A 21,465-nucleotide genomic window follows, 5' to 3' on the forward strand; every position below is an offset into this window, starting at 1 on the left:
AATGTGAAGAGCTGCTTGCTTATCTCTAGTTCATATTGACATTTTGTTTGTTTTTTACTGTTTGTCAGACATCTCTTTAGGCTATATTAAATTGTGACAGGAAGTTGTCAGTGTTTGCGATCTTTTATAGACTAAATATTTCATCACAACATATTCAATACATATCCACTTAGCCTAATTCACATTCTTCCAACCCCCTTTGTTGCTGATCGACAATTGAGACACCTTCCTGGCAGGCATTGCTTTGCTGCTGTTTTGTCTAATAAGAGAATGATGGGATCAGAGTAGTGTTGAGACCAAAACTTCTATCTTCATCTTTTTATACCCCCAATTTTGCTGAGGAATGCCGTCATGTCCATCTGTAAACCAGCTTTCCATCTCATTGTTGACTTTATGTTCCGCTACCCTCTCTTTGTCCGTTTGACTTATTCCCACCGTACAGATAAACATTTCTAAGCATAATAGAGACATGGCATACAGTGTGGACAGACCTATGCTTGCTCAACTCCTCTCCTGTGTCTGTCCCGCTGTTTCTCATAGGAAGATTAGCAGAGACACCTGACGCTGCTGCCATCTGGCCTCAGCAAAGCCAAGAGGGGAGGTGTCTCACAGCACCAAAGGAAAAAGGGAGACATTAGAACTGACCTGGTTGCTCAGCACTCCCGACATTGTGTTTATCAATGGAGGACAAAAGGCTCTGACATTACCACACACCAGGAAAAGGAACAGGATGCGTATTTGCAGCGTAAAATATTATATAATTATGCCGTGCAGATCTGACATGAGTGTGGCATTATTATTAATATATTTAGGGATGCCAAACTGGCCTTATTGAATGGATTGGTTGTTATCTGTGATATGACTAATCCATATTAAATACAGTTTCTTTATCCGAGGCATTATAAAATTCAGTGTTTACACTATTAGTTGCATTCATTCATTCATTCATTCATTCATTCATTCATTCATTCATTCATTCACAGCGGACCGACGACTCCTTGTTTAGTGCCACAGCTATTCGTGGCCTCATGTTACCTTACATAAAAATGATTAGTTGCTGGATTTCAAATGTGGGGAATAGAGAACACTAGTATGGGACTGATGTTTGATATCGAGAGATGCCCTGAGTTGAGGTATTGGAATTGGTATCGGGAGAGAAATAGTTGGATTGGTGCATCCCTAATTATTATTTCCACCAGAGATGCAATTTGAAATATTCTGAAAAGCGGCATCAGTATACAGTATGAAGGCTACACTAGTAATTTCCCACCATAGCAGCATGATAATATCAGTGCTGAATGCATGATCTGTTGTGTGTAGAGACTTGAATCATCGGCCACGTTGAAACATAACTAGCTCATGTGAAAAACGGTGGGAAAAGAGGGTTTTTAAAACTCTTTGCTGACTTTCTCTCTGTCTCACTCTCCCTTTGTCCTCCATCTTTCCTTCCAGTAATGGTGTGAGTGTGGAAGGAGCCACCCATAAGCAGGTGGTGGACCTGATCCGCGCAGGAGAGAAGGAGCTGGTTCTGGCTGTGCTGTCTGTTCCAGCTCAGGAGGCTGATGGATTGGAAGGAGGAGAGGATGTCCAACCCAACTATGACTACAGCGACAAGCAGGCAGTGCCCATTTCCATTCCCACCTACAAACACGTAGAGCAGCACTCCGAGAGGTTTGTGGTGAGTACTGAATACTGATTCTTATTATGTTCCCTAAAAACTTGTAATTCTCGTTTGTAAACATCCGTTTCATCTCTAAAGCACCACGTTCTGTCTGTCCTGTCTTTGTCTCATTGACCACAGGTGTACAACGTGTACATGTCCGGGAGACAGCTGTGCTCAAAGCGCTACCGGGAGTTTGCCATCCTGAACCAGAACCTAAAGAGGGAGTTTCCCAATTTCAACTTCCCAAAGATTCCCGGTAAATGGCCCTTCTCCCTGTCCGAACAGCAGCTGGATGCTCGCCGCAGAGGCCTGGAGGAATATCTCGAGCGAGGTAGGCTGATATAGAAAGGTCACCGGCGTATAAACCCAATTGTGTGTTGATTTTCAACATGGACAAAGACAAAAGGTTTTTCTGTTGCCAATCCACACATTGTTCGAGAAGAATTACAGCTCCATTTTCAAAGGCTGACGTTCAAATACGACACGCTATTTATACCCACCAAAATCCATAATAGCCGTACAAAGGAAAAGAAGGAATCATTTAATGTGTACATGCAGGAATCATCTAGTTAGGATGGAAAATATGCCAAGCACTTCGATGTTCCACCGTACACGGATTATACTGTAAATGTGAACACAGGATACAGACAAAGTGACATTTAGCTGTCCTTTTGTTTATTAGATTTACTTTGACCTCCACCCTTTCTCTCCATCTGCCTCTGTATTTGTCTCTAGTTTGCTCTGTGCGGATCATCGGGGAGAGTGACATCATGCAGGAGTTTCTCTCTGAATCAGATGAGGTATGCATCTCATTTATTATTGTTCTGATATGGACTGTACTAGAGTTGGATGTAGCTATTTCTAGCTGTAGCTTTGAGTTTTTCTTTGTCTTTCAAAACTTCCCCAATCATCTTGTAAACCAGGGAATCTGCACAGCACCACAACACAGTGGAAACTGCTTATAGTGATCACGTCTGTCCGGGTCAAATTGATCACAATTAGCGGATTATTATTATAACCGAATCTTGTTTTTGTGCATCATTTCTCATGCAGATTATCATCTAATTGACATTTGCATATGTATTACATGAAAGTACTGAAAAGGACCGCTTTGCTATTTACTGGCTCGCTGCCGCTTCTTCTGCCTTTTCCCTCACCGAGGGTGAGGCATTGCCGTTTTTGCCTGGGTCTGTAGCGCAAGCGTGCAGGCAGATGAACAGCGCCCCTTTGCCGGTACTCCTCACCCGGTAGCGGCATGGAGGAAGACGGGCGCCGGTCTGCATGCGTGCCGCAGAGCCAGTTGAGGGTCGGTCGGAAAAGGTTTCTCAGTATGTGACCAGGCATTATCAATCCACTTTACGACGGCGCGTTCCCCGTGCGCATTTGTTTTCCATTCGGAGATGACTTTCCTTTTCCCGTCACGATATCAATGTGCACGCAACACCAGCCTCAGGTATCCAGCTGGAAAGCAGACGATCTGCGAGGCAAAGTATTAAGGGAGTAAAGTAAAAAAAAAAAAAAAAAAAATTCAATTAACGTTAGTCTTACGTAGTTTTAAAATGTTTTTTCATATGTTGTCATGTATGAAAAGACCCCAAATTAACATTGTAAGCAGACTACTTGATTACTAAAAGCACATTATTTAAACAGCGGTTTGGATAGGAATGATTCTTTCCCAAGCTTTTTGATCCATGTAAGCAGTTGATCACTATAAGCAGTTTCCACTGTACCTTGATTATTATACTAGTAATAGTCTTTTATTCAAGCTTTTCTAATAGATTGTATGGTTAGTAATGTATGTAGCTGATATTCTGTATCTGATTTTGAGCCTATTCAAGAGGATTTTGGGGAATTTAAAACTGATGGTGAAGTTATGAATATATCTATTTAACCTCCTTTAGTCCTTTAGTGTCAAAAGAGTAGGCTATTTGCCATAAACAAGCATCAGCAGTTATGGCCGTTGAGTTTAATTGCCTGAAAGTAGCTGGCTGCCCATCACGTCTGCCAGCATGGAGTTTAAACGGGAGAGCCAAAACAATTAAACAGTTAATTGCATTGCCTTTCTAGTGTTTTGAGGAATGACCGCCATTAAATGCAAATGCAATAATACTGAATTAATTCAGCGCTTGCGCTTAAATAAACACAAATAGAAGGATTAGGACTTCTAACAGATGGAAGCTCTGGTTTAGTTATGTCTTGTTTGTTTGTTTCCAGAAGTACTTTCCACTAATTCAGAACAAACGCATGCATGCACACTCATACAAGCAGGCACACACCCTTGTTAATCCAGCTCTACAGCTGTTATAATTACGCGTTGCTTGGCTGTGCAGAACTACAACGGAGTGACGGACGTAGAGCTGCGGATAGCCCTGCCAGACAAGACCACCATCTCTGTCAGAGTCCGCAAGAACAGCACCACAGACCAAGTGTACCAGGTACGATCGCATGTCTTACGCTTATATTGTACAGTTTATTGCCCCGTTGTTTGGACATCTGAATTGGGCTTTGCATTCAGACGCTGAGGATTGCAAAGTCCAATGATGTCTACTGGTACATGACAGTATAAATAAATATATGTTTTCAGTATAAACACACTTTATAGGAGATAAACATTCATGGTGCAATAGAAATTCTCAAACAGTGTTTTTCTTACATAACTGACTCTGTGTTGCTCTTCCTGTAGGCATTAGTGATGAAGGTTGGAATGGACAGTATTATGGCGAGCTACTTTGCCCTTTTTGAAGTCATCAACCACTCCTTTGGTAAGAACTATATGCGTATTTGGTGTTCATGAAAGGGAAATTCACAGAGCATTTTCACATATTGTCATGTGTTTAGTTTGAAAGCCGACTCTTGGGTGACCTCATCACATGACCACTAGTTTTCTAAATAAAGACCTGTATCATCCCACTGGTTAGTTAAGTTTATTTGGCCAAGGGGTATGTGCACTTTTGGACAGCAAGGGCAGGTGATTTTGTACAGGCTAGAATTAATTATTTTCTAATGAATCATCCCCACCCCCACCCATCCCCACCCATCCTTCTCCTCCTTTCTATTATTTGTTGCAGTGCGGAAGCTGGCGCCTAATGAGTTTCCCCACAAGCTTTATGTGCAGAATTACACGTCGGCAGTGCCGGGGACTTGCTTGGCGCTCCGCAAATGGTTGTTTAGCTTCCAGGAGGAGGAGTTGCTAAGAGATAACCCGCTGGCACTGCACTACTGCTTTCACCAGGTAATAACAATAATTCAATCCCGCTTGACATTGACTTAAGGAAACTCAGCACAAAATTTGGTCTCCTGGGGTTTTTTTCTCTCCATGTGTTTATATACATGTTGGAGGTTTCAGCACTTTTTTTTATCATGCATCATTTCCTCCATAATGGAGGAAATGTACTGTATTACTCCACTCTTTTACTCTCAAATACTTATACTGGTCGCAGAATCTTCCAGTTCTCCATCTAGTTCATTATTCTCACAGTTAATAATCTGCTTTTACTGTGGCCTTTTTAATAAATCTGCAGTCAGTGTAAACACATACAGGTTCACTCATCCAGAGTCAATGCCTACTTGTTATTTTAACCAGTTTTCCTAGACATTTAACACAATCTAATTATATAGTATCTTATGATGACACTAACAGTCCTTGACGCAGATATTTACCCTCGCCTGTAACTGACATCTTAACTAAAGTCACATCCTAAAGAAAATTTCAAGCTACCACCAAATGTTGTGAGCGTTAAATGATTAGTCTAGGCTTTGAAATGTCACCACTTATGTACTTAATCAGGGAACCACAGAACCATGATGCTCTACAAGCTCTACAAACATTTCCATACATTTTTGAAGTATAAAGTGTGAGCTGGAAAAAAATAATCCTCTAATGCAAATGCACTAAAAATAACCATAGCAGCAGCAGCCTTTAGGGTGTCCGCTGACCAATAAAGGTCACACCCTGAATCATTTTAGGCATGTGAGGTTCAGCAGTGACCCTTCACAGCGATTTCTACCAGTAAAGTCAGCAAAACAATGAATTGAAACTCGCTATTAAGCTCTGTAAAGCTGAGGGGAGCTGCATAAATCTCTATAGGTTCATCTCTACGAGCGAGCGACCCCTTTCACAATGTCATTTGATGCATTTTTATTATAGAAATTTTGATTATAGCCACTTTAAAATACAAAAAGAGGTGCCGTCATTGGTTGAACATGGTTACTTGAGACTAAATATGTTCTTGCTAAATGTTTTTAATGGATAATCATTTTTGTGCAGCGACCTCAAATAATAAATGGTGTTGTATCTCTTCCTACCACCCCATCCATCCCCACCCTGTCTGTCCAGGCATTGGAAGATGTGAAGAAGGGATTCATAAAAACAGAGGACAAATCCTACCAGCTGCAGAAGCTGGCAGAGCAGCGCAAGATGGCCACGGTCAGTCCTACAGACCAGTCTTTGTTCGGGGAGGGGATTGGGATGACTACACTTTTTGCCTGCTGACCAGAGCCATCACCAAAACGTTACCGAATAGAAATTCGCTTTCACACTTATAGGGAATAAAGCCCTCTGTGGTGTAAACAGAGATAAAGCCATTGAGTAAATATTGATGTTTGTTGAACATTAACTGAACGGTGAGTGTGAGGCCTTCTGTGCGTAGATTTAAACTACATTCACAGCCATGTAGTCAACCAGCACAACATTTCCAAATGTTAGGCAGCATCTGATATCAGACATGTTCATGCAAACGAGAACATTTGCTTCATCAGGATCAGGGACTAAAGAGAACTGGGTGGAGAAACCCAAATATTTGCTTGCCGTTCACCCTTATTTGTATATCGCAAACAGTCTGTATTTGCATGAAAGAGACACCGGAATGAGAATATAGTGATATCACAATGTAGTGGAATAGAAGTAGAGATTATCATACCCCCGCGACAACGTAGTCGGTGGTATATAGAGCTCCGCGTGTCCATCCTTACGTACGTTCGCGTGTCACACTTTTTGTTTCAAATTTGGTATGATGGTTGACAGTGTGGTGTAGTTGTGCCTTTTGAGGGTTAGAAGTCCAGGGTGTCCAACATTTTTTTAAATTTTGGCCAAAAACGGTGTTTTTCTACGACTTCAATTTCGTTTCCAGAGTACAACTCAAAAACTATTTAACTTAGGAACTTCAAATTTGGTGAGGAACTCTGGTCACAGCCCAAACTGCTTGTTACCTGGGGTTTTAGAGTATTTGCATTAAGGGAAGAGATGTAAATCTAATCTTATTTAGATTGCCATAACCTGGTTGCTTACCGTATTAGTGACTGATGTGTGTGTGTGTGCTCTATAATACCCTGCTAGTACCTGAGTCTGTTGCGGACATGTGAGGGCTACAATGAGGTGGCGTTCCCCCACTGCTCCTGTGACTCCAGGAGGAAGGGACATGTCATCACAGCGATCAGCATCCATCACTTCAAGCTGCACGCTTGTACAGAGGACGGCACGCTGGAGGTGAGTGTTTGTCTCTGCTATAAAAACATATAAGAATACAATACAAGCAGAGGATCCAACTCATCACTCTTTTCTTTTTTCCATTTAGTGAAAATGCAGTACATTGTCGTATAAAACAGTTTTGGCTTTAACTTATATAATAAAATAAAATCCTGTATTTTCCAAAATAGATTTCTCAGATACTGAATTGTGTATCAAACTACTTTTAATTTAAACATTTATATGCCTATATCTATGCATGGGTCTTACTTCCTGTAAACTCTCTCCCTCAGAACCAGGTGATAGCTTTCGAGTGGGCGGAGATGCAGCGCTGGGACACTGATGAAGAGGGGATGGCTTTCTGCTTTGAATACGCCAGAGGAGAGAAGAAACCTCGCTGGGTCAAGATCTTCACACCATATGTGAGTAGGCACACACTGTTGGACATGTTTTCAGGTTTTTAAATTGTGTTTATGTATTAATTTATATACTTGTAGGGCTGTGTATTGGTACGAATCTGGCGATACGATGCGTATCATGATACAGGGGTTGCAGGTTCAATATATTGCGATACTTTAAGCAAGGCGATGTATTCTGATATTTAAATCTAATTTTAGGAAAACTGTCATAGTAAAAATAGGCATACAATCTGAGTAAAAACAAATTGCTTGCATTTATCACGGTCCCTGTTAACATCCAACTTCATAGCACTACTTTTGTGAAGCCTGAACACGAATCTTTGCATGTAAACTATTAATTAAAAATGTATAGTGTTTTTGAGAGTTGATACATTATCACAAAACATAATATGGCGATACTCAAGTGTTTATATTGTAAACATATATATTATATATTTTCTTACACCCCTACTTTGTTGGAATTTGCAGTTTTAGTGTGACATATGTTGTAATTTTTAAAAGAAAAAAACTGGTCACTGTGACTGTGCTGTATTGGAAGGCTGACTCGCAATTCTGTTTGCTTTTCTCTCCCAGTTTAACTACATGCATGAGTGCTTTGAGCGGGTCTTTTGCGAGCTGAAGTGGAGGAAACAGGTAAGGACCACTCCTTTCCTCTCTCATTGTGGGAAGCACATGACTCCAGCCAAGTCTGGCATTCTAAACTTAGCTTATTTTTACATGTTTCTTTTACAAATACAATAAGACCCCTCAGATGTTTTCTTCAGGCTTTTGTTTGTTATAATTATTAATTTAATATTTCTTGTGTATTGATTTCTTTGCCGTCAGGTTGAGGAAGAGGCATCTGACAAAGACAACAAAAACTGCAGTAACAATGGTAAGCAGCAAGATTTTTAATTTTTTTGTCCTGAATACAAAGTGACAACAACGTTGGTAACACAGCTGATGAAACAAAGCACCAACACTGAAGGGTAAGAGGCTAGATTTTATCTAGGGCAAATTATAAAGAAATATGTATTCAGACGTGGCACTGAGTGCTGCTTTGAATGACAGCACCCATCAAGCACCATGAATTATGCAAACAGTTCCTGACAGAAACTAAAAGGGCAAGGGCAGGGAGAGGATTTCAAGTATGTTACCTTCTATTATTTCTGCGTATTAAAAGCAGAAGTATATGTGTACGTTTTATTAGTTTATAAGTAACTTTAGTGCAGTCACGTTAAATTACACACGGCCCTAAAAAAAGGTGCTTTCAGGGAAGCTTGTGTTTTATTATCTCTCTTGTGCAGCTCCTATTGCATCATAAGGAACTGAAAGAGGGGAAACAAAGCAGAGCAAAGGGTGCATTTTATAGACAATTCACCAGAGCTTCACAATGTACATATCTAAGGAGAGAGTAACTTCTACACCAGTGCAATCAGATTACTGTGAGAGCATACATACAGTGAAAAAAGTATTCAGAATAGAGATGCATTTATAGACATGTGACTCGCTATCGGAGCCATCTCCAAGAGACCCACACATGAGAGGGAAGTTGAAACTATTTGTCCCATGTGAGACAGCACAAGACCAGCAAAACAAGTATGTGGACAAACAACTGCAAGGCTTGAGGATGAGTAACCAGATAAAGAACAGGTCAGGACTGAGAAACTGAGGACATCCAGATGTAAGACGAGGGACTCTGCGTGCCACGAAAGGCATTTGTAGAATCACTTATTTCAAGCACAGTCGAAATTCAGGGAAGTTTGTTAGCGACAGTGTTTGCTGAGACACTGACCGATGTGTGTTGTGTTGTGACAGCATTTTCACAAATCACATGGCATGCGAAAAAAAACAACCCATCATTCCAACTGAACCGTCTCTCTGTGTTCTAGAGTATCTGCCACCTCTGGAGACGCAGCAGAAGGGATGGCGCCACCTAGGGGGTGAGATCGCAACTTCCTAAAATCATATTGTCATCACTCGAACTAGAAACTGGTCCACACTTGCATCATCACAGCCACCCCAGAGAGCGCCCATCGACAAACACAGAACCGAGTGAAAGACCAAGGCGATCCATGCCCCCCCGCAAAAACAAAAACCGGAAGTGACCGATTCGGGAAATTGGAATAGCCACACTTTTAACCGACCCCAGGGATTACACGCAGCAAGAAGAGCAAATGAAGGAAAAATAGACAAAAGCCAACTTTCATGTCATTTACTAGATCTCCATAGAGTGTCTGTTTTCCTCCATGCACCTATCTGCCCTGTGATGCGGGGCAGAACACGAGCAGATTCTCGCCACTGGTTGAGATGTAACGCTTACATACGGCGTGTGACTGGACAGGGTCACCACAGCGCCGCGGCACCATTTGCGCAAAGGGAGCACCTCGATGAATCCTTGACGAGGCCACTGGACGAGGATAGGATTGTCGAACACGACCGGCTCGGCCCAGAGCCTCCAGCGTGGCCCCTCGTCTGATGAACTGAGCCGAGATGAAAATAAGAATGGAGAGATTCAGAAAAACTGGGTTTTCACTTCTTCAACAGTTAGTGATACAAAAAGAAAGCAAAGTCATGCTTTCCACCGATGATGGACATTAACACAAAATGATGTTTTCTATCCGTAAAGTCAGAAGTATTCTGTCTTTGTCAGAAAACATAGGCGACACAAATGTATCTGAAAAAGGATTTTGGGTTCATAATTATGTGTATGTTTAACAATCTTACTTCTGATAAAATATAGATTAATTTAAGAGATATAATAATTGGTTTCTTGATCTAACACAATGAAACACTAACTGAATTGCATTCAAGCTGCTCTAACAAATCAGAATTGTTCACCTTTTGTTCTGGTGTAACCCACAGTACCCACAGAATGACGTCTGTTGGCCATTAATGTCAGTATGTGTATTTATCCCCATCGCGAGTGTTTTATTGTGGTGATTTTGCAGAGCTTGTGAGGTGAGAAAAAGATGCGTTCTCATCCTCAGCTCTGCGCAGGGATGATTTCTCGAACAAATGGTTGACGGGCCAAATGTTTTTGAAATGGCACACATCCTGACAGACGGATTGTGAATATAAAATAAAGACAGGACAGGAGGGTTTTGTCTGTCGAGCTGCAGTTTTCAGAACAGGCAGCAGAGAGCAGCAGAGCGCAAGACACATTTAATTATAGTCTCTGAGAAGAAATATCTTCTCAGCTTCTTAAAAGAGTGATCCCTCGGGCTCTGTAACTCACCCAAAAGTATCTCCGCAGTTTGTCCATTAACCACGTCAGGAGGACAGATGGTGTGTGTGCGCGTATGTGTGTGTCGTACAGAGTAGATGGTGCATAAAGTTGTGTAACTGCAACCAGCATACATAGCAATGCAGGCAGCCGTCTGCCTCTTACTGCACCTAAATTGGTACAGTATTAGTCGTGTGTGTGTGCGCACATGACGTATGATTACATGACAGTTTTACAATTTACACAGATTTCTGTTTTAGAGCAGCATTTAAGTTTCTTTTCACATTATTTTTTTCTCTTTGTAGATGTTTTGAAAACATTTGTGTCTCACTTTAAGTGTGTAGAAAGCAGGTTTACATGCTGACAAAATCTTCTGATTGGAGACATGGTGCGTTAAATGTGCTGATTTCACCTGAATGCAATAGAGTTTTGTTTATCCCACTAATAACGGCTAGTAGTAGTTTATCTCGACTGACTCATTACTGACTCATTCTTGAGCTTCACTCGCTGTCGGGCAGCGACAAAAAAACTGAAAGAGAGTGATGTTGGTTTATTTTTAATCCCACTGACCTAGAGCACAAGTTCAAGTTCCACTTTAGTTAAAGTATATATTTTCTTTTTTACAGTTGAGCTCTGCTCTCGGTTCAACAAAATGTTTAATTCATGCCTACGTTTAGTCATAATTTGCTTTCCGTCAGTTACCTTGGAGCTACGCTTGTTAGTGTGTGTGTGTGTGTATGCGTGCTGTTTGCGTGCGTGCGTGCGCGCGCGTGTCCTCTATGTTTATCATTGACATTGCTGATAAGCTTTTAGGCTCTGATTGGACGTGTCTGATGAGCTGCTGGTGTGAGAGCCAGCGAATGAAGATGGGGTTTTGTATCTGTACGACAGCAGAGACGCCAGACAGATGGAGACAAATGGGAGGCGTCTCCTGTTGTCTCGCTAAACATTCACAGACGCTCACATGCTTTTTTCAGCACAGAAAACACACACTCATCCCTGTCTCCCTGCGACTCCGTTTGTTGTTTAAAAATCGCAATATATTTTTTATTTGTCATCCAGCCTCTGAGGACAGGCCTCGGTTTTACAACAGCAATACATAGGTGTGTTTTACACACACACACACACACACACCACAGATAGCTGGATTGTGAAGAAACTGCAATGTGCAGATTGCTGGATGGTCATTCTGACAGCCAGAGTAATGGCCAATTTAGAGATGGATGACATAAGAATTGGAGCTGTTCAACCATGATGATGATTTTTTTTTCTGTATAAGATGTAGAGGGAGAGGCAGATAGAGGTGGTGCGACTGTGTGTTGGCTTTTCTGTCCTATGCTCGTACTCTCTCCAGGTTGGCCTCCCGTCATCACAGGGGGATGCGGTTGCCGTGGCAGCGCCACGTTGGCTCAACACGCTCAGTGTTCCTTTGATTCCCGTCAGCCAACTGACTCACTCCTCCCAATATTGTATTCAAAGCAGTGTTTTTTTGTGTTTGATGTTTATTCTCTGTCCCCGTAGCTCATGCTGCTGTGAATAGGCTTTTAGAAAGCTGCTGTTTTGTTTTTTTTAATATATTTTCGTGTTTCGGTTCGTCTCGTCCGCGCCATCTTCCGCTCAGTCTCAGTCACAGGCAGGTGCGCATACCATCAGTCTTCGTCCGTGTCCGCCATCGGTGAGATAAATGTCATTGTAACAGTGTTTAGGTGAAAGCAGAGAGATGACAGGAATGTTAAGAAGCACGTCTTTGTACGGTCGGCCCGTGTTTGTTCGTCAGTGTGCGCTGTGCTGTGGGCCACCTGTGTTTGTGTTTGAGATGCTGGAAAGCCTTGGCTTGCAACTGAATGATTATTTACATAACGAGGGTTGAATTATTCCACACAGGACTTAACAGATAGAATAATGTTTGGATGGTACAGGAAACATGGTGGCAGTAGAATAAAAAAAAATGAACTTGTCCATGTGTGGACCGCATGTGAGGCTCAGGAAGTTAGTGTTCATCACAACCCGCCACTGCTCGTCTGAATGATGCTGTTGCTATAGTAACACATTGTTGGAATTCTCGTGCCAAATCAGCACTGATTTCCATCACATCATTCAGAGGCAGATATTGTGTAAGATATTTTTCTGTTCGTTCGAATTCTACAGCATTTCAGAGTCCAGTGTTGGAAGAGGCATTTATGAGTCTTTCCTTTTGACACTGTAGGTTCAGTCAGAGCCGCTACGTTAGTCTCATCATCAGCGCTTTTTGTGTAGACGTGATGTCCGTCGACCTTTGGAAACACACACACACACACACACACACACACACACACCCGGCTCGGAGGACATTAGCTGCTGGTTTTCCCATTTCAGCTGACGGGTCCTATGTGACTAACATGAAGGGTGGATATAAGTGCAGTTTTAATAAGTGTTAGCCTCCGTGTAATTAATTTCTGTCCATTGCTTTGAAACACGGGGCTTTTCCACGGCAAGTAGGCAGCAACGTTAATTAAACAACCTAAGCCTCGTTTGTCTGTCTTCAGCATAACCTTGTAAATAGTTGTTTTAAAAATAGAAAAAGAGAATATCTCTTGGACAAAATGCACTCTTGTTTCTCCAACTCAAAAACTTTTATTTATTTAAACAGAAATTATAAAGATTGGGGAAATGATGGTGTTCAACGCTAGAGCCACCGTTGATCATTAATTTTATGCGCGGGGAACGGCTGTGTGGAGGATTAACTAACTACACAATGAAACAAGCTGTTTAAAAGAGATCTAAAAACATCAAATAACAGCTGATGCAGGCTACAAAATGGAAAGTTTTATATCTAAAAAAAAACAAAACACATGAAGGTTTACTAACCAATATAAGAAAAAGGAAAAAAAGGTTTGAAAATGTTGTGTAGAGTAATAAATTGTAACAATATTTTAAATAAAGTTATATATTGGGAACAAAAGGTGTTGGTCTGAACTTATTTACTCTCCAGGACATAAAGATGAACCATCTTCTTTATGGTGGCAGTAATCTGAATTAGCTTCCAGGAAGCTTCTCACCAGCTGTTAAACGATAAAGCATTGAGGTTGTGGTTATCAATGTATGGATTCTCTTCCTTTCCAGTGGGACCTGGCCAATGTCATAAGACATAAAGCGAAAAAGCAGTGCTCGTCTGGGACCAATTAACATCTCGAAGGAAAATAGACGAGTGAATCTAATTCGCTTTTAATGTCTTTAAATGTGAATTGGTCAAAAAAATGTTACAGCCGTGCTGAACAAATTGCTTTTAATGAGAGTTTCTTCTGTGAGCTGCCAAGCAAGGTGACGGCAGAGTCTCATTCATGCACTTCTTCATTCAGTCTTTACTTTAAACCGCCTCGCTTTGGGAGAGATAAGTGATTTGAGCATGTGTGTGGGTGGCATTTATGTAAATGCGGTGCGTATTGAGTCGCTGGTGGTAACTTAAGTTCAGAGCTAAATTGTTTGTCACACAATGACTGAGTTAAGGAGGTGAAGCTGATTTGACAGCGATTTCTGTTTTTCCTCAACGCTTGTAACTGCAGTGTGCAGCCTGCTGTTAGAGAAGTGACAAGGAACAAATGTGACAGTTTGCTGGCAGGAAACATTTCCCTTATTCCCGTTTCTGTAGCTTAAAGGGGTTTAAGTTTGAATTTAAAAGTACAATGTCACTACTTTTTTGGAGCTAAACAAATGACAGAACCGACCAAAGTGACTGTACTTGATTACATCTCTCATTTATGAGCAGCCGTGTTGTGCTGCAGTCCTTTACTGTCCACTCTTTTATTAAAAAAATGCACATTTCCTGCCTGAAAACAGCCCCAGGTCTACAGGAAAAGGGAGAAGTGCTGCACAGTACATAACAAGTCCCCTGGCAGGGAGCAATAAAAGGTCCACATTGAGCAACGGGAGTGTAGTGACATTTCGATGGTCACATGCTGCACAGGTCTTTATGTCGGTCGCTGTGCTCAACAGGAGCTGTGGCAGTCCGTGAGGAGGTAGTGGGGAAACTGATGTGAGGCATTATTCAAAGCAAAAATACAGGGCCTCTTAATGCACCCAGTGGAAGCAAGCCCATAAAATGTTGTGTGCATTGGCAGCGCCGAGGTGAAAATACTCATCTCATTAGAGCTGTCTCACGTGGGCACTATGTGCTGACTGCAGGCTGCCATCCTGACTCCACCACCTGCCCTCACTTTCCATTTTTCTTATTAATTTAAACTCTCCAGTATTCATACTCATTATTCATCAGGTGTGACTATTGAACATTCTACGGTCTGTTATTTCTTTATAGCAGACCGCTGCTATGTATAAGAGACCGTTGCTATGGACGCAGTTCGGATGTCGGACTCTGGAGGACCATTTTTGTGTCGTATAAGTGATTTCTTAAGTAAGTAGCTGTGTAATAAATGGGATAATGTTGTGAAATAAACCCCTTCAGGGAGATGCAGGGCTTTGCGTCGGGGTCCACCGCATCGCACTGAAAGGGGTTTATTTCACAACAATGAAACACATTGTACATTATCCCATAGTGGTTAATCCTTAATTAAACTGTTTCTAAGTAGCATATATAGTCTTAATACTTATAAAACCACTGTCTGTAGCCAACGTTGGCTCTGTGCAATTAATTTAGCAACCATAACCGCAGCCTTCCTACCTCTAACCCCCAAGAACTAACACTGTCTTTGCTGTAAAACTCAACTGATAGTTGATATTAAATAAAGACTCCAGTAATACCCAGAAAGCACAGATTTGGTGATTTGTTGATTTGCAGGTCAATTTTTGTCCAAACATCTAGTTTTAAACTGGTTCTAGAGAGAGCCTTTCGCATTTTTACATTAAGGCCTGAATGCCAACGTAGTTCTCCGATACACTTGTGAAACTGCGGTAACGTGAACCGCAGAGTGCAAAACTGTGGTACCGCCGGCTGGCTTCCGTTGCTCCTAAAGTAGTGTTATTACGGTAAGGATGACCTCTGAGCGAGGCGAACAGCGTTACCACGGTTTTGCACTCAGCAGCTCACGTTACTGTAGTCTTGGAAAGGAAGGCAGGAAGTGAGTGAGTGGAGGAGTATTCAGTTGGTTGCAATATGCAACCACACCACTAGATGCCGCCACATCCTACACACTGTACCTTTAAGGGTCATTTTGAATGCAGGACTTTTTATTGTAATGAAGCTTATTAACGCTGGGGTATTGCTACATTTGGTGGTACAGGTAGCGTTTAAAACAGGTAACAGCAGTTCAAATTCATTGTAGCCTTGGCCTGTCTGCTCCTCCGGTGTGACTGCTAGCAGTAAGTGCAAGTTTTTGCAACTTGAGGCTTGCCTTCTAGACATGACCGTATTAGCCTCTGGCCATTAGTAGTTCGAATCACTTCCCCGGCTGTGTGTCTCCAATACTCGCTGCCTTGATAACCCAGCTGCACACGGACCACAGAGAGATGTGCCGACGCTTTTTCAGGTCCGGTAGAATCTAACTTTATGTTATCTCTGTTGATCCAGTTCGTTAGCTTGCTTCCACGGCTGCACAAGGCTGTGTTTGTATGCCAATTTGTTTCATATGTGGCAACGGGGTGTCGAAATGGGCAGCAGACGGGATCACACAAATCCAAAACAAAAGCACAGAAGGAGAAACATACTGGCTGTAGCGTTGTTGTCAGAGAGGCCAGTATTTAAATTTAGCATGTTTCCTTAATCTCTGATGACACATCATGGCCATTTTATGATTTATTACAGTAAATATATTACATATTGGTCCTTTAAAACTTGGTCAGAAGGAAGGAAAGAGCAACTTTTAAAAATGAAGTGTAAAAAAGTAGTTTAAAACGGAGCTAAATTTGATTATAGATGTCTAGTCTTCATAAAACCACTATCTTTTAACACGTTTTTCATCTAAATGTTTAGATGTGTTTTGACCTGCAAATTACCAAATCAATCCTTACTGGCATAACTTAAACAGTGTACAAAGTTATGATCATTGAACAGAGAGAGAATTCAGACCTAAGATGGATCAACAGGCAATGGTTGAATACTCTGACGTGTAGTGAAGAGGAGGAGAAGGTGAACCCTCTTGTCCTTGAATAAGAACACCGCTTCTGAACAGATGACTGATTTTAACTGTCAGGCTGGAATAATGTCCTCAGGCTAGTGGTCACACCTGAGCGAAGATATGTTAAGCCCACTTAACATCCACTTGTGTTTCTGCAGTGTGGTAGTCTCTCCACACATGCCATTCTCAGTTTTATACAGAAGCAGCTGTGGCGGTCTTAAACTGTTGGATTTATTCTCTAGCTGTCTGCCTCTTGTGTGTTTTATCCATCGTGCTGAGCAGATTTCTTTTTTTGTGTCTGCATCCCAGAATAGAAGGATGGATCTGAAATCTCAAAGTTATATAACAATAAAAATGTAATGTATAATTAAAAGGCATAACAGCTTTAAATTAAGACTCCTTACACGCTTCAAGCATAGAGGTACTGGATTATCTCTGTTTGTTTTTCCTCATTTTAATAAACCCATTTGAGTTGCACTGAATTGCAGCATTCTCCAGAGAGGAGCAACCAAGGACGAGTTAGTTGTGTAAGGTATTACAGACGTCAGTTGTGTGTCATGAGATTTAAATGCTATTTCACGCTTAATATTACAGTACTTCAAAAAAAGAGTTTTGATTTCTGGTGTTGCATCAAATTACAGCACATTTGCAGGTATGTTTCACCCTTAAGCTCAAACACATTTCTGCAGTTTCTGGGACATACTAGTACTTTCATCTTTTAGTCTCAGAGTTTCTGTAGCTCTATAACGGTGAAGAAAATAAACGGCATCTAAAATAATCTGTGTCTGATGATTCCAACCTGACTACATTTTATCTGGCAGATTCATCAAATGATATTAAAAGCATTAATAGCTGCTCAACCATGAAAGTCACTTTTGCACTCGTTCTGATTCCATCATTGGAATTAGGCACCGTTTAAAGGGGCACTCAACCAGTTTTACACATTAGTTTACTCGTCCAACATCGTTTGTGAAATAGTCACAAAATTTAATCCATTTGATTTGTGTACATAGACACAAATTTAGCTTTTTTTTCATGGCACTCAGCCCAACTTTCAACAACGTATTCTTTGTGCGTTTTCCTACGAATGTCCAGCCGCGTGTAACGCATGTGTCAATTTCTGCTCCAGTCTTTTCAAAATAAAACTACTTAATTAGGTTTATGCAACAAAAGTACTTGTTTAGGTTTATGCAACAAAACTACTTGGTTAGGTTTATTCAACAGAACTACTTAGTTATGTTTATGCAACAAAACTACTTAGTTAGGTTTATGCAACAAAACTACTTGGTTAGGTTTATGCAACAGAACTACTTAGTTATGTTTATGCAACAAAACTACTTAGGTTTAGGAAAAGATCGTGATTTGGCTTAAAATAACTCTGGAAGTGCTGGAACTTAAATACGGAAGTTACGTGACAAATAAATCAACATTGACTTCTGGTTTCATGTGAAGAATTGAGCCAATCAATGCCTAACCTTAACAATCTCGCTAGAGTTTCCCCAGTTTGCTGGCTCCCTTGTAGCCACTGCTGTTTCACAAGGGACACTAACACCGGCCTCGTGAGCGAAAGTCCAGTGTTTTTTGATCCACCCATCCACCCCAACCTCCTCCCTACGCAGCGTTCGCTGCTCTTTATACTTCCCAGTTTACAATTACCTGGATTACATAAGAATTTATTTTGTGCTGACCATCACGAAAAAAAAATGGGAAATTCGTGTCTATGTACACGAATCAATACATTCAATTTCGGGACTATTTCATGAACTGCTGTGCGCCTGAGCTGACTCCACGAGGAGTTGTTATTTTGGCCTCTGCTCCTTTAAGTGTTTATCTTTTTCTTTTTTTTAAATCTGTCTGTTGTGAGTCCCCCAATTTTATGAAAGGGAAATATTAGATTGCTTCAAAGAAGTGACTGAACAGATGATTATTCACCGTGACATAAGACTTCATTGATTTCCTCGGGTTGGAAAGTGAGTAAAATCCCTCAGTAACTAAACTTATGCCTTTGCCGATGCTTGCAGGTCCCTGAGTAGAAATTAGTTGGAAGGAACCCCATGAATGAAGTTATTTGTAGCTTTTCTTGGCATGTTGAATGCCTTTTATCCTAATATCCTCTACCATTAAAGTAAGAAATCAGAGCGCGACAGTAGCCAGCACTATAGAGAGCAACCAGACGCTGGTGACTTATTGTTTAAGAGGTCTGTGTACCTCAGGTCGGACACCTCGTGTCCACTTAACCTTGTGACCACGGCGGCCCGGGCTGGTTATATGGCAGTCTGTAAAGGGAGTGAATGTGGCTTGGCAGGATTAATCAAGCCTAACGACACATCTGTAGGTAGGCTCGCTGGGAGGAGTGAGCATCAATCAACGTCTGGAGCATCTCTCTCTCTCTTTCTCTCTTTCTCTCTCTCTCTCTTTTTCTCTCTCTCTCTGCTTCTCGTCAGCCGTATCGACCAGTGCTTTGGGCCCTTGGTAATTAAAAGGCATTGATCGGCCTCAGCTGCAAGATGTCGGGGAGCTTTCATGCAGCAGAGCGCGCTGGGACCCTTAGAGAGAACAGGTGTGCATGCATATGGGTGGGTGTATGAAACGAGTGCGTTGTGCAAATGTTTAATGTAGATTATGAATTAATGTGTTTTCATGCAATATGGGATCTCCGGCTGCGTTGAATCTTTTTTTTCTTTTTTAGGTAAACTTGTAGGCTTCTTCCTGCATGGTTCATTTGTATGCTTTGCAGTGATTGCGTCTTTTTAGCTTACATATGGCCACCCCGTTTACACAGTTATAGAGCTGTGTGAGGCCCTAATGGGCCTCCAGTGACGTTCAGTTGAATTAAACCGTCTGGTAAAATATCTGAGGCCTGGGAGAAAGCTTTAGGTCAGCGCGCTCTTATTAAATCAGAAACTGTAGGGATAAATAAAACAACAACATCTGATTGATTCAACGCACACGCAAACCCTGGGGCTCATCTTTCCCATGGACACACACACACACACAAACACACACACACACACACACACACACACACACACACACACACACACACACACACACACATACTCTTCTCACACGTTCTCGCTCTTCTTTTACTCCGTCTGAGTGAACACAGTAAATCTAAGTGCTGCTAGATTGCTAACGCAGCACATTTTTCGACCTCACGAGAAAGAGAGAGAGAGAGAGAAAGAGAGAGAGAGAGAGAGAGAGAAAGAGAGAAAGAGAGAGAGAGAGAGGTAGAGAGTTAGCCCATCAAACAGGGGGCCTTGGCTGAGTAAGGACCAGCACACTGCTATAAATACACCCCTGACTCTTTACTCAGTCTGGCACACTGACTGAGTGACACAGTGAGGGCCACAAACATTCCCCACGCCTGATTGACACATACTTGCATGAAAATATGTCTCTAATTTCTGTTTATTTCTGTAGTATATATTTTCCCTTGTGGTGTGATATACTGCGGTGGCCTTTCATTTGATGTCTGTGACTGAGTTATGCTTGTCTGAGCACCCATCTCCCTTGCCTCTGTCCCTCATAAATCCGATGAATTACCCAGTATGCACCCCCTCTTTTCCTCCATTAACCCTCCCCTCCTCTTCCTCCCATCTCTTCCCTCCTCCCCCCTTCTTCTCTCTCTCTTCCTGAACTAGTGATCAATTAAGGCCCTGTCCAGCTCTCACTGCACGTCAGCACTTTCTCTCCTCCTCTTATCCCCTCGCCTCGCTCTGTCATTTTTCTCTTCTTTTTTGGGTGTCGGGCCAGCCACTGTCAACACACGGAGAGAGATAGCGAGCAGACCAAAGGTGGTAGAAAAAAGAGAATCCTTTATTTTCAGGATGAGAAATGCTCTGTACAGGTGTGAGTGTTTAGGTGTCAGTATGTGCTGGAAGGAAAAACACCCTTCTACAAACCTCCCGGCAGGAAGTTTACTTTCCTTGCCTGCTAGGAGATTGACTTTAGAGAGGAAGAGAGAGAGGAGACAAGATGAAGAGAGGTATAGAGTACACAGTATTTGTACAACTGTTTCAACACTCTATTTAGCAGTTCAACGGTGAGACAGCGTAGGTGAGGAATGTAGTAAACATAGATATTGTCCTGTTGGATCTTTGTGATAAAGCAAACGTTAATGGACTTCTTAAAGGATGAGGCTGCTGATATTGTATATTTTTCTTATTGTCACCAAATCCCACGAGAATACCAAAACCAACAATGCGTTTATGATACTAACAGGTGTTTTCTGAGTATAGTTTATTCCTCCGTGCCATAGTCCTCCATTGTTTTTCAAAAACTATTCAAAGCACATCAAAAAGCCACATTGCTGTACAGAGTGAAATGTTCCTTCATTGCAATAAAAAAGGGCACTGAGTCGGTCCTACATACATCATCATGTTGATGTAAATACTCGGTAGAGCACCAAATACCAAAATAGTCCCCAACAAATGCACTATTTACTCGTGTTTGACAAATGTTTGCTAAAATCTACAGCTGTTTTAGGAAATTACTTGAGTTTTTTAAATGAAATTAGATGAATCCGGCCACTTTGTGTGTTCCGCGATCTAGCGACTTTCTGGTGACTTTCAGCCAAAAGCGTCCGTGGTTGTTCATAATATCTTACGTAAATGGTCAGCTCAGATAATAAACACAGATGAGTATGTATTTAAAATGGATTAAAG

At 41.6% G+C, this 21,465-nt stretch overlaps 1 protein-coding gene across 2 annotated transcripts in view; it reads left to right on the plus strand.

Moving 5' to 3' along the window:
- Positions 1 to 21,465, plus strand: part of snx27a (sorting nexin 27a) — a 38,371-nt gene that overhangs the window by 3,306 nt on the left and 13,600 nt on the right. Inside the window, exons 2-13 of one of the 2 annotated variants that reach the window (XM_074613089.1) lie at positions 1,453 to 1,678; positions 1,802 to 1,994; positions 2,399 to 2,463; positions 3,994 to 4,098; positions 4,347 to 4,425; positions 4,732 to 4,895; positions 6,000 to 6,089; positions 6,999 to 7,148; positions 7,421 to 7,549; positions 8,120 to 8,179; positions 8,372 to 8,420; positions 9,418 to 13,692. In XM_074613089.1, coding sequence (XP_074469190.1) covers positions 1,453 to 1,678; positions 1,802 to 1,994; positions 2,399 to 2,463; positions 3,994 to 4,098; positions 4,347 to 4,425; positions 4,732 to 4,895; positions 6,000 to 6,089; positions 6,999 to 7,148; positions 7,421 to 7,549; positions 8,120 to 8,179; positions 8,372 to 8,420; positions 9,418 to 9,488 — 1,381 coding nt within the window. In that variant the 3' untranslated portion in view covers positions 9,489 to 13,692. Of the gene's footprint in view, positions 1 to 1,452; positions 1,679 to 1,801; positions 1,995 to 2,398; positions 2,464 to 3,993; positions 4,099 to 4,346; positions 4,426 to 4,731; positions 4,896 to 5,999; positions 6,090 to 6,998; positions 7,149 to 7,420; positions 7,550 to 8,119; positions 8,180 to 8,371; positions 8,421 to 9,417; positions 13,693 to 21,465 lie in introns of those variants that run through there. The other variant, XM_074613090.1, reaches the window with a different exon arrangement.

Source organism: Sebastes fasciatus, chromosome 17 (genome assembly GCF_043250625.1).
Source record: "Sebastes fasciatus isolate fSebFas1 chromosome 17, fSebFas1.pri, whole genome shotgun sequence".
NCBI classification, from domain to species: domain Eukaryota; kingdom Metazoa; phylum Chordata; class Actinopteri; order Perciformes; family Sebastidae; genus Sebastes; species Sebastes fasciatus.